The sequence below is a fragment of the Grammomys surdaster genome, unplaced genomic scaffold, assembly GCF_004785775.1.
Source record: "Grammomys surdaster isolate TR1022 unplaced genomic scaffold, NIH_TR_1.0 224, whole genome shotgun sequence".
Lineage (NCBI taxonomy): Eukaryota > Metazoa > Chordata > Mammalia > Rodentia > Muridae > Grammomys > Grammomys surdaster.
In genome coordinates, this window is record NW_021604669.1 from 7,876,769 (window position 1) to 7,889,152 (window position 12,384).

Below are 12,384 nucleotides of genomic sequence, written 5' to 3' on the forward strand. Positions count from 1 at the left end.
TGTGTAAGGAACGGATGCTGTGTAAGGAACGGATGCTGTGTAAGGAAAGGATGCTGTGTAAGGAATGGATGCTGTGTAAGGAACGGATGCTGTGTAAGGCATCTCAAGACCATTCTGCCCAACATTCATTCTTCTGCACATTTACAAGCAGCTCACTGCCACTCAAGTGTACGGTAATGAAAGAGGAATTGAAATCAGGTAAATCAATGTAAAAACAAATAAAGGTAAAACAAAATGATACATATGCTGGAGTGGAAATTGGTATCAAGGGCAGAGGAAGGAAAGAGAAAGATGCCAGTTTCACATGGGAAACAGATAATACAAGCTTCTTAGAAATGGTGATGGTTAATTGTACATGCCATAGCATGTTTGCTAAAACGAAGTAGGAAACGGAATTTCATGGAGAAAGGTACAGGCAAAGGACTCTGGGAAATCCTGATACAACTGGGGAAATGCATGTAGCTGGTGGGATAACAGCTTAAGAAAGGGGCTACCTGCAAGAAAGAAGGCTAAAATTATATTAATTCAGAGTAATGGATACCCAGGGCTTAGGATCTGTGAAATAGCTCAGGAAGTCAAATTCCTTGTGTTCAAGCATGAGGACATGAACTCAGATTCCTAACATCCACACAAAAGCCAGTTACAGCATTGTGCATTTGTAATCCCAGACCTGGAGAGGCAGAGGGGACAGAGGTATGTGCAGTTCTGGAACTCATTGGCCAAACAATTTAGTTAAACCAGAAAGCTCCAGGTTCAATAGAGGCCGTGTCTTGAATAATAAGATCGAAAATGATAGAGAAAGATATTCAAGGTTGACCTTTGGCTTACACACACACACACACACACACACACACACACACACACACAGAGAGAGAGAGAGAGAGAGAGAGAGAGAGAGAGAGAGAGAATTAAATAAATGAAACCAAATGCTTTCTCTAATGGAGCCATTCCAGATGCCCTACAGAACAGTAAAATGCTGTCAATGATAAAATCAAACTGTTTCTTCTTCATGTTACTAGGCTCTGTTTTAGCCCCTTAGCATTTCTCAATAACTTAATGTGTTCATAACAGGGCTTGGCACATCCCAGACAGGTGTCCAAGAACTGACCTTATCATGAACTTTCAATATTTCCCTGTCTTTGTTCCCATCCCTCCAAACCTTCTGTGGCTAAGAGTCTTTGGAAATAAAAGCCATTACCCCTCCCTTCTCCAAGACACACTCTTATAGTGTCTTTTACACTAACATTAAGCTCCATGTCCCTCAAGGAAACATACAGGGTTCTTTATTATCGGCCCCTTTTATCTTTCCCGCTTTATTTTCTACCATTACCCAGTATGAAACATACTTATTTTTCAACAATCGTCTCATACAGTTTATTTACTCACTTACCCCGGAAGCTTCACTGACTTTCAATTAGCTTGCCCTTCCATTTCTCTGTGGGCCCTTTCTAAGTAATTCTTCTGAGCTCACATCTCGAACATAACATGATGGTCAAGACCAGTGCCCGTGGACTCAGATTGATTAGATTTGCTTCCAAGCTACGTTGTTTTCCAGTTGCATGGCCTTAGGAAATAATATAAACTCTCTGCGTCTCCTTTTCCCAATCTCAAAAGTGGGATAATAATAATACCTACCTCATAGGACTGTTTTTGGGATCATGTGGGTTTATCTATGCAGAGAAGGCTTCTTGGCACAGGGTGAGCTGCCTTGAAGGAATCTCCAGGATTTTCAGAGTCTTGTCAGTTTCCTTAGAACATAGACCATGCCCTCCATCTATGCACAGTTTAGTCTTTATCTCACTATCATTGGCAAAGATCCAAGGATCTTTTCAAGTAATAAACACAACTCTCATTCCAAATGGATTAAAGATTATTTACTATGGAGCCAAATATGGGGGACCATGTCACAGGAGCACAGACTTACGTACCCGAATTTCATATTGCTGAGTCATGATCACCCATACTTGGCTTCAAAATTAATTATTTCTTATTTCCCTTGAGGGGAAAGCTGTGGTTTTATATCAACAATTATTCTTCCCAAACTTTGGAACCCCAAATGGATCCACATTTCATCAGAGCCGTCACCTGAATCAGAGCTAGTATTGAGTATGAGTCATTTGTGCCCAGTGATTCAGAGCTATCTTTTTGGGTGGATGTTTGTGAGTCGTTTCTGGGGTTCAGATCTCCCTTGGTCTGGTTAACAGTTCATTTGTTTATTCTGAGTTTTCCAAGATCACTTCAGTTGGATATCTTTAGCTGCCAAAATAAAAAAAAACAACTTTTGTCTCAAAGGGAATAAGAAATCATTTATTCTAGAGAAAGATGGAGCAAACATGGACTAGGAGCACAAATTTAGGTTTCCTCAAATTACATGTTGCAGTGTGCTAACAGTTTTGTGAAGTTTGTATAGTAATAGAAAAAAACAGAAAATAATAAATGTCCTAGTTACTATTGCTGTGATGAAATACCATGACCAAAACCAACTAAAGGAGGAAAGGGTTTTTTTCACTCACATTTCCATATAAAGTTCATCATTAAACATAGTAAGGGCAGAAATGTAGAAGCAGCAGCTAATGGAGAAGCCACGGAAGGGTGCTACTAACTGCTTGGTCCTCCTGGCTTTATCATTTTGCTTTTTTATAGAACCCAGGACCACAAGCCCAGTTATGGCATCACTCACAATGGCTGGGCCCTCCCATATCAATCACTAGCTAAGGAAATGCCCTATAGGTTTGCTTACAGCCCAGTCTTAATGGTCATTTCCTCAATTGACTTTCCTTCTCAATTGACTAGTCTCCTTTGACGACTCTAGCTTATATCAAGTTGACACAAAACTATTCAGCACAATAAATCAACATAGTTTTCAGGTACATTGGTGAGAAAATCAGAATTATTTGAATATATGAATTTGGGTTATACCCACCATGTGCATCAAGTCACTACCATTGAATTGCTTCCAACCCAAAGTGACTGCTACTTGCTGTTCATCATTCTACTTTCATTTCTTCCCAGAATATTTAGAAAGAAAAAGAGAACCCACCGTTCTCTTTCTTCTCTCTTGGATCCCCGAGCCTCTAAGTCTTGGCTGCATGGAAGTATCTTTGGAGATGTTGACTCACTCCCAAGTGAGGATCTCTGGCTGGAGGGAATCAGTAGCCTTGGTAGGTACCACTACCATGAAAATGGTAATCTTTGCTTTCTCATTCCATGATGGGATGCCATTTCTGAATGAAAGTTATATAGTCCTGGTCCAAGACACAGTTCAGAGATGCCTAATATTTTGATAGAGAGGGTGAAACCAGAGATTAAAATTTTGTTGATACGTTTCTGCACTTCCTGTAACTGAAATACAAAAAAAGTAGTACAAAAAAATGAGAGTTTAAATATCTGCATCAGAATGTTGATAATACTTAGAAAACATTTGCCCATTTCTAATATAGATTTTGATGTATGGAATCGAAGTGGGGACGTAATAATGGAGGCAAACTTACAAGACATGTATTGGAAACTGTGTTCTGGAGTCAGTATTCAAATCTCAGTTTAGACATTCTGGGATGATAACTTCACTAAGTCTCAATTGCTTTAGTTTAAAAGCAAGGTATATGCACACATATGCATATACATATATTCTGTTGAAATAGATGATACATACATATAGAAATGACATAGCTAATGTAGATATATGCTTATGCATTCCTCCATTCAAATGTATGTATATAAATGCAGTGATAGAAACTCCAAGCCTCATCTCTTGTTATTCATTCATCAAATCCTCAACTACATGCTCTATGGAAACAACTGTCCTAAGTACTTGTTCTAAGCTGAATAAGACACAACCCTAATGGAAACACATTTCTCAGATAGGAAGTAAAATGTGTTTCCAAATAGCTATAGCATAATGCCTTAAGTGTTACAGCAGGATTGGGAACATGGAGAGAATGGAGGAGAGGAAGCTACTATATAGCCAGAAAGGTAGTATGAGATCATCCTAGATAAAGTCAGAAGGGTTTCAGGCATAATAGAATCCAAGAGGGTCTTAAGAAATGAGTGGCTATTACAAGGTCCCCTTCAATTACTGGAGGTCAGGCCTCTATCCCCGCCTTCGCAAGATTATAATTGCCACAGCCCTTCTATACTTAGAGAAGGGAGGAGATGGCAGGGGCAGCCCTGCACACACTCTGAAAGCCTAAAATCAACCATAGGTCTAAAATCAGCAATAGGCCTGTCATACATGTGTACTAACACTAAGTCTTGGGTCTTAGTGGAAAAACATTGAAACAGATGGCTATAAGCTAATGTAAACAGGCAGCTTTTGTGGAAATCTACAAGCCTGAGCAGTCATAGACCTTGTTAATAGGTAGCCTTGGCAGATAATACCAACTTAGATAAGGACAAGTGAGTCATAGGCAGAGTCATAGTGACCTGTCCCCTGAACCTTCACCCAGCCGATACCCAGTTCTGAAGATATCTATATTCCCCCAGAACACCCACACTCCAGTGTCATTCCCTTCCCCACATCCTGCTGTTCTGTGTTTATAACCCCTGTGTGAATGAATTATGATTTGAGAAAAAATAAATTATTAAAAAAAAAGAAATGAGTGGCTAATTAGGCAGATGGGCACTTAAATGATATTTCTGCATTTTCTATGCTGCATTACAATTTACTGGGATTCTAGGCTTGTCAAGATATATATATTGTGGCTAGTCATTCCTTCCAATCACATACATTTGTTTGACTTTCTTCTGTTTCTTAGTGAGAACTCGCTTAAACTTTTATCAACCAGTATAAAATGAGAATAGAGCGTCCATAACAAAATAAAATGTTAAATGTGACAGCAGAGAGCTAAACTCAAAATAAGCCCTATCGATCCAGTTTTCCCTGTTGATAACAATTTGTAGTGCTTCAGAATATTAACAAAACCAGGAATTAGCATTGGCATGATAGGAAGATTCGAGTGTGTGTGTGTGTGTGTGAAGGTATATGTAGACTACTTTTAAAAGAAGAATGAAACATCTTTATCACATGAAGCATCCTTCTCATAATATGAACAAATAATGAAACCAAGGAATTCTAGTTCCTGCCAAAACCAAGGAAATCTAAGCAGGACACAGACATAGGGGTTGGACCAGAAATGACAGATGGTGGAGGGCTGAAGAACCTTCTGTGCCTTATTGAGGAGACTCAATTCATTGAATTCTAACGATTCATGGGCAATTTGAAGCATCTTAAGCAGGATGAGAACACATCAGATTTGGATTTTCAATGCTAGTTTTCCAGTAGTATGCAAGGGAAGATCACACAAAGCGTAGCTGGTGTGAGCTCAGAAGCAAAGAAAAGCATCAAGTATTCTAAGAAACTACAGATTAAATAGAAGGAGGATAATTTGTTTTTATACAGAATTGACAGGTTTGTGACATATTGAATGAGGTTGTGAGGAAGTGGGAAAAATTTAACAATTAGATGTGTTTTGTTTGGTAGACTGTGAAAAATTTTGCCCGTGCCAGCCCTGGAAGACAGGAACGCAGAGTGCTGAGAGGACCTGTCTTTTGGGCTAAGTGCTCCTGAATTTACATCCTGGAGCTGCCTCTATGTACTTGAGTGTTCTTGGGCACATCAATTAACTTTTCAGATCTTCCACTTCTTTATTAACATAAGGACAAAGAAAAATAGCATGTAGGATTGCTGTGAAGATGAAATGCAGTAGTTCATTAAAAATATCAGTGTTGAATCAATGGGTTGATGTTGTACTCAACACATTCACTCTACAAAGATTTATTTTTATTATTTTTATTATGTGTAGATGTACTTTCCAAGGCCAGAGGGCTATGGCCCCCTGGAGCTGGTATTAAAACATGGTTGTGAGCTGCCCTGTGGGTGCTGGGAACGAAAGTGTGGTCAAATGCTTTTAACTGCTGAGCCATCTCTCTAGCCCCTAGTTTGACAATGACCATATTCAGTTTTTAGCAGTCTTACTTTTTTTTTTTTTTGCATTTAGTTTCTCACTGTGACTATAAATAATTGAGACTTTGAATAAAATCTTTGAAATAAAGGCCTAAAAGAGGCTATTTGAAAAAAATTGTAAGTGACGATAAGTAGCCAATTTTCATTAAGATGGCAAGAACATGAAAATGGTGTCTGGTAACTACAACTAGTGGCTTAGTTACTTTTCATGTTCTGTGGCAAAATTCTAGACAAAAGGCAACTTAAAGGAGGAAGGGCTTATTTGGCTCACAGTTTTAAGGTCTACAGTTCAGCACCGCAGGGAAGATCTGATGGCAGGAGAGTGGAGCAGCTGGTCACATTGTGTCTGAGTGTCCAGAAGCAGAGAGAAAATAGGAGGTTGAGCTCTGATGTAAATCTCCAAGGCCTATTTGAATGACCTGCTTCCTCCAGCAATGGTCCACCTGCTAAGGACTCCAATGACTTTTCCAAACCAATTGGAGACCAACACATGAGCCCATGGAAGACATTTCACACTTAAACTACAACACAAGGGAATGGCTTTTACAAAGACCACGTTCACATCTTTGGAAATTGGCATCTGCCTTCCATAGTTGGTTCTTCCAAATATTCCCAAACAACTTGAAAGCAGTTGGACCACAGTCGTGCTTCACATTCATGAAGTATCTTATTAAAATTCTCATGGTTGTCAAATATCTTCTAAATATAACAAATTAAACCACCCCTTCCAAAAAATCAGTAATTAGTCAACCTGGGTACGTACAAGAGTTGGGAAGCTCTCATTTCTGCTGTCAGCTGTAATCACATTTCCTCAGACGTCTAGTTTGCCAGTTTTACCCAAGGCCTCTTGATTTATCAGCAATTTGTGTTTCTCTGGAAATATGGCCTAGTTAGAAGACTCCAGAAGAATTCGAAATTAAATTGTTTTGCTATTTTCTCTCTGCGCAGTGGCTGTAATCAAACACTATTTCCCCTGATTTTTCTCATGCTTCATTTTTCAGACTAAAGGATCTTTTGCCGACTGGGTTTGTCCTTATCTAACCCCTTCTCCAGCTGCAGGAGACACCTTTCCTCATTAGTTGCAATTCATTCTTTAGTTGTTGGCATTTTCTGCGATTCCTGAGCCCCCCCCCCCAACTGCAATTTGGAAAGTGTGCCTGGAGCTGTGAGTCACCCTGAAAGAGAATAGAGAATTCTCACGAGGATAATTGAATGGCACAGGATCTTCCTTTAGCCCTTAATGCTTTCAAGTATAATACAACTAAAAATACTTGTTGAAAAGATTGGCGTGGTAAGAACCATTCATTAATTATCAAACTTAACAAAAGACAAAAATCAGTCATAGGAAAGTATGAGTTGGGACAAAACATGTCTTTTTTGGAGACACGTGTCTCCTTGGTCATTTTTGGGTATTAAGTAATTTCATGGTTTCTCTGTGGTTTAACGCCATCATTTAAAGGTTCTGTATAGGATTTCCAGGATGCTAGACAAGAGCCCTTTGTTTTATTTCATTCAATTTTCAGAGCTAATTCTCTAAGTTAGACCAGGTAGTCCTGGGAAACAGGAGAGGGATATTTTTCCTGTTGCTACAGAGCCTGCCTCATGTCCTGGGATCATAGAATATTATTTTAGGAATGTGTGATTAGTCAGGAATATACTGGATCCTTTCTCATGTCCATATTAATGTGGTCATCTGGCTGTCTCTATGTTTTTAACAGCTTTACTGAGGTATAATTGATACACATTAAAACGTACACATTTAATGTGCATAACTTAACGAGTTAGATATATGCAAACACCTGTTACTTATCACCATAATTAGCATAAAGGACATACCAAACAGCTCCCCAAGGCACCTTATATCCTTCTGTGTGTTTGTGTGTAGGTGTGGGTGTGTTTTAAGAACATGTAACATAATCTATCTTTAAAAAAGCAAATATCATATTGTTAATTACAAGCACCAGACTGTGTAACACAAACTCAAATAAAATATATCCATTTATTGCAATGTTAATCTTCTCCACCTACTAACAGCTGAAGCCCTGGTAACCACTACTGCATTTTCTGCTTCTGTAAGTTTATCTATCTAGATCCCTGTAGAAGTGGATTAACTTATTTATCTTAGTGAATAGTCGTGCAGGTCCTTCAATGTTGCTGCAAGCAACAGGATCATCTTCCGTACTTAAGGCTGAATACATCCTACTGCATACACTTGTTGTGTTTTATTTATGAATTTACCTGGGGACTCAACGTGAATCTGTCTTTTGACCATTGTGAGCAGTGCTACAGTGAGCATGTTCCAAGATAAGCTCTACTATGTGGTCCTTACTGGTTACCTGCCACTTTCCTTTTCTATGGCAACCAGCTTCCTTAGACTTCTTTGGCAGGTGCCCAGAAGCTATGGACGAATGGGAGAAAGAAGTATGTATGTATGGGGGAACTCCCCTATCCAAAAGCCTCAGCTCATTGGCTCGGTATCTAAGCTATGCCACAGAGTGATACTACCCAATTTAAATACCACTTAATTTAAAACATTTGATATAAGGGGACCCCAGGAGTCTACTGGTATTCCTGAATCACTCCTCCTCCTCCACTAAAGACTCACTTCCAATGAGTGAGCTTCCAGGGCTCATTGCTTAGACTGCTTTAGCCACAAGCATCATGTTACATTCATTCTGGATATTCATTAATGACTCCAAACTCCTCATAGAATACTCTTAGATCCCGAGTGTGAGAGGAGGCTTGGAACCTGGACTCAGTCCAATCAGAATCATCTTGTGGTAATTCCTAAGTCTCATTCTTCCATCCAGTCATGTAAAACGTGCTCACTGGGAACCTATCATATTGTCTCTTAGACCGATGTCTGGGCTTTGTCCCCCTTTCCCTCTGATCTTCCCTCTCTGAGCCTGCTTCATTATCTTCCCACTGTCACCAGGTAGAGTTTGTACTCATCCACCAGGTTTCTGATCCAGCTCTGACATTTCTGTGAAGTCTTCCTGTGTGAAGCATACTCAGAAGTCCTTTTTCTAGATTTTCACTGTAATATAGAATGGCTCCTCTAGTTCCTTGAACAGAACAATCCATGCAATGTATATAATAAGTATACTGATCAGATAAACAGACCTTCTTGCTCTATGTTCAGGAAGCACCTGTCTTTTGTGCTTTTGCTGCAGTTTCTGAGATCCTTTGGCTTGAGGGCTTTCCTGGGGTGTCACTGTAGCCTGCCTTGCTTCAGTTCTTCCACACACCTGGCATCTTTCCTCAGTCATCTTAGGTGGTGGGCATCCACGGACACCAGTGGAAACAGAAGGAAGCCTTTCTGATTGTTAACTAGCACCAGCCAGCTTCAGATGGTCCCACTCGAGGTTCCCACTGCATGGAAATGATAGCCTTCCTGATTACTTTCTCTTCTCTGCCTTTTTAGTTCTTCTCTCTAAAACAAGTTTAGGGTCATAGCTATTCCTCACCACACTTAAGCTGTGCCCTTTCTGGAGACCCTGTCGCTCTATGTGGTCAGCTTTATAAGGAGCAGGTGACAAAAGTTATATTTTTCCCCAGAGTGAACGCAGGGGATTTAGAGTATATGATGAACATTGAGCCTAGAAGAATCTAAGGAAAGATAAAAAGAATTCTTTCATAGAGGTCCAATACCCTAGATGTCCAATTCAAAGGGGAAATTGTTCTAACTTACATTGTGTGAAATGATGAAATAAAGATAAATAATTTGTTTTTTCTCATTCACAATATCACCTGTTTTTTTTTTAATTTCTAATTAGCTAATAATTCCCCCAAATGCCAGGCAAGCTTGTCAAAGCTAAATCCAAACAGTGGTCACACAAGTCTTCAGAGCATCTTTTGCCTAGGGTTCTTCATATTTCATAGCCATATTTATTTTCCTTTCCTGTGTGAGATAATATCTCTGTGCACTTGGTGATGCAGGGTTGTGAACATCTTTTCTTGGACATTCTCTGAAGAAAACCATGTAGTTTGTACTGAGTGACATTGCACATAGCCTTTATACTGGCTCCTGGCAGTATCAAGGGCCAGTACTAATGGAACAAATATTAACTCTTTAGATTAGTACAAATTACATCTTGAAATCTACTTTTAAAACATCAAGGAGATATTTTCCTCCATTCACTGACTGGACCTGAGCTACTGAATAACCCCCCTTTCCTCATTCCTTCCTTCTCCCCCCCCCCATCTGTCTCTCTCTCCTTATCTTTTCATGAGGGGACATAGGCTATTGCATCCCTGCAGAGACTTGTTTCTAATTTTCTGTCCCCTTTAAGAATAAAGGGCCCTTCCCCATGCCCTATAGGACCCTTTAATCTGCAGCCCTTCAATTATGGCTTTTAAGTTCCTCCTTTCTACCCCCCATCCCTGTCAGCATCAGCGACAGACAGCTCTTGTTTAGGGTTGTGTGTGATCTCAGGTTGCCTGCTGGGAATGACCTTTTCTTTTGAGCTTAAGCATGCAGCTTTAAAAGAATGTGTGTTGGATATATGCAGTCTTTTAAGTCAGCCTAGGAAATACCTGCATTCTATTCAGGACTTCTGCCTGATCTTTGTGTGTGTTTTTGTCTCCAAGCCAGTGTGTTCTTCATTGTTTCAGAAACTCACCTAAGGACAAGGTAGGGAAACTAAGTCAAGGGTAGCTATCACACAGACCATCAAAGGCAGATACTTGAGAATTCCTCAGACATTCAAGCCAGATGAACCAAATCAGTGGATTCTGTTTAGTCAACATGTGGCACTTCCTATGTAGTTGAAAGTCATTCTAACTTATTACATCCATCCTTTCCAGCAAAGTTCTAGCTTAAGAAGTTTAGGGTCTTTTAACCTTAGATTCAGCTCGAAAGTCAACAACCCAGAATCATCCCATGGTGGCTTTATGTTGAAGATACCTGACAATTCTAGGAGTTGTCGTAGTAAGTTTCAAACTGCGTGTTGCATAGATTTGAGATTTAATTTGGTTATTATTTGAGAACCATTGCTAGGCTAATTCCAGGGTAAGTAAAATCTATTTGTGAATGAACCATTATAAGAGAATACATTAGAAACTATTTGCACCAGGCGTGCTGTCTAAATGATAAAACAAAGCATGTGTTTGCTATTCAAGATTTCATTCAGTGTTTCAGTGTGGTTTATAGAGAGTGAGTTTCTATAGTGACACCTATCATAATATATTCTGCTACTATGCTCTTACCTGAATAAAAACTTCACAAAACAAATGGTGACATCTGTCTACTTCACTATTGCTTCTCATCAGTGTGGTCTGATATACAGTAGCATTCAATACATGCCAAATGAGTGAATGGGCAAATTACAAGTAGGAGTTATCTCTGCTATAAAGTTTAATGTTTTTAAGACATGAGGCTCATATGCTCACACATATCCTTCAAATAAACTAGTTCATCACCTACCATGACTTGGAGATTGAAGATGAGATAACCCATGTTGTTGCCTACACAGTGTTAGGGTACCATTTCATGATTTCTTCAATGGCCACTTGGATTTTATATATCAAACTGTACATTGTTTTATCCAAATGAAATACCAGATGAATATGTACATGGTGGCATTCTTACTAAGGAACACTCCATTGTCTGTAAATGGAGCCCCTATTCTTCAAATGGGATGACAATGCTTTCTGTGGTCTGTTCTCCATCTTGTTGTAAATCTATATTTTCCCTGAACTCTGTTGGGCCATTGTATTGTAACTGCACTATAGTTGTATTCCTTTACCAAAGTCTTATTCCCCTCATCTTTGCTTGCGTTCTGAAGGTACATAGTTTATACCTCAGAGGATGGGGACAGATTAAAACCGCACCAGGCAGGCTCCTCTTAACCCCCCGTCCACTAGTACAGTAGGCAATGTTGCTTTTGTTCTGATTATTGGGAACCATACACAGGGCAACTCTACTGGTTAGTTTCTATTGTCAACTTGACACAACCTATAGTCACTCAGGAGAGAGGATCTCAGTGAGGCCTTGTCTAGATCAGGTGGGGCATGTCTATGTGCAATTATCTTGCTTGTTAATTGATTCAGCCCACTGTGATATGCATCAGTGCTTTGGCTGGGGCCCCTGAACAGCATCAGAATGAAAGAAGCTGACTGAGCAGAAGCAAGGCATAATGATGGGTGCACGTGTTTCTCTCTAATCTTGACTGGGAGTGTACTGGTGTACTGTGACTAGCTGCTTGAGTTATTGCCTTGGCTTACCCAAAATGTTGAACTGTAACCTGGAATTTTAAGCCAAACAAACACTTCTTTTCTTTTTCCAAATTGCTTTTGGTCAGGGTGTTTCATCATATAAACAGAAATAAAAACTATGACAGCATCATTGGATACACACACACACACACACACACTCGGAGAGAGAGAGAGAGAGAGAGAGAGAGAGAGAGAGAGAGAGAGAG

General features: G+C 39.6%; 1 protein-coding gene across 1 annotated transcript in view; it reads left to right on the forward strand.

The window, feature by feature from the left end:
* The window catches only part of Tmem71 (transmembrane protein 71), a 43,184-nt gene that overhangs the window by 13,907 nt on the left and 16,893 nt on the right, over positions 1–12,384 (forward strand). The window contains exons 5-6 of the mRNA XM_028773274.1: positions 3,013–3,161; positions 6,193–6,340. Coding sequence (XP_028629107.1) covers positions 3,013–3,161; positions 6,193–6,340 — 297 coding nt within the window. The remainder of the gene's footprint in view (positions 1–3,012; positions 3,162–6,192; positions 6,341–12,384) is intronic.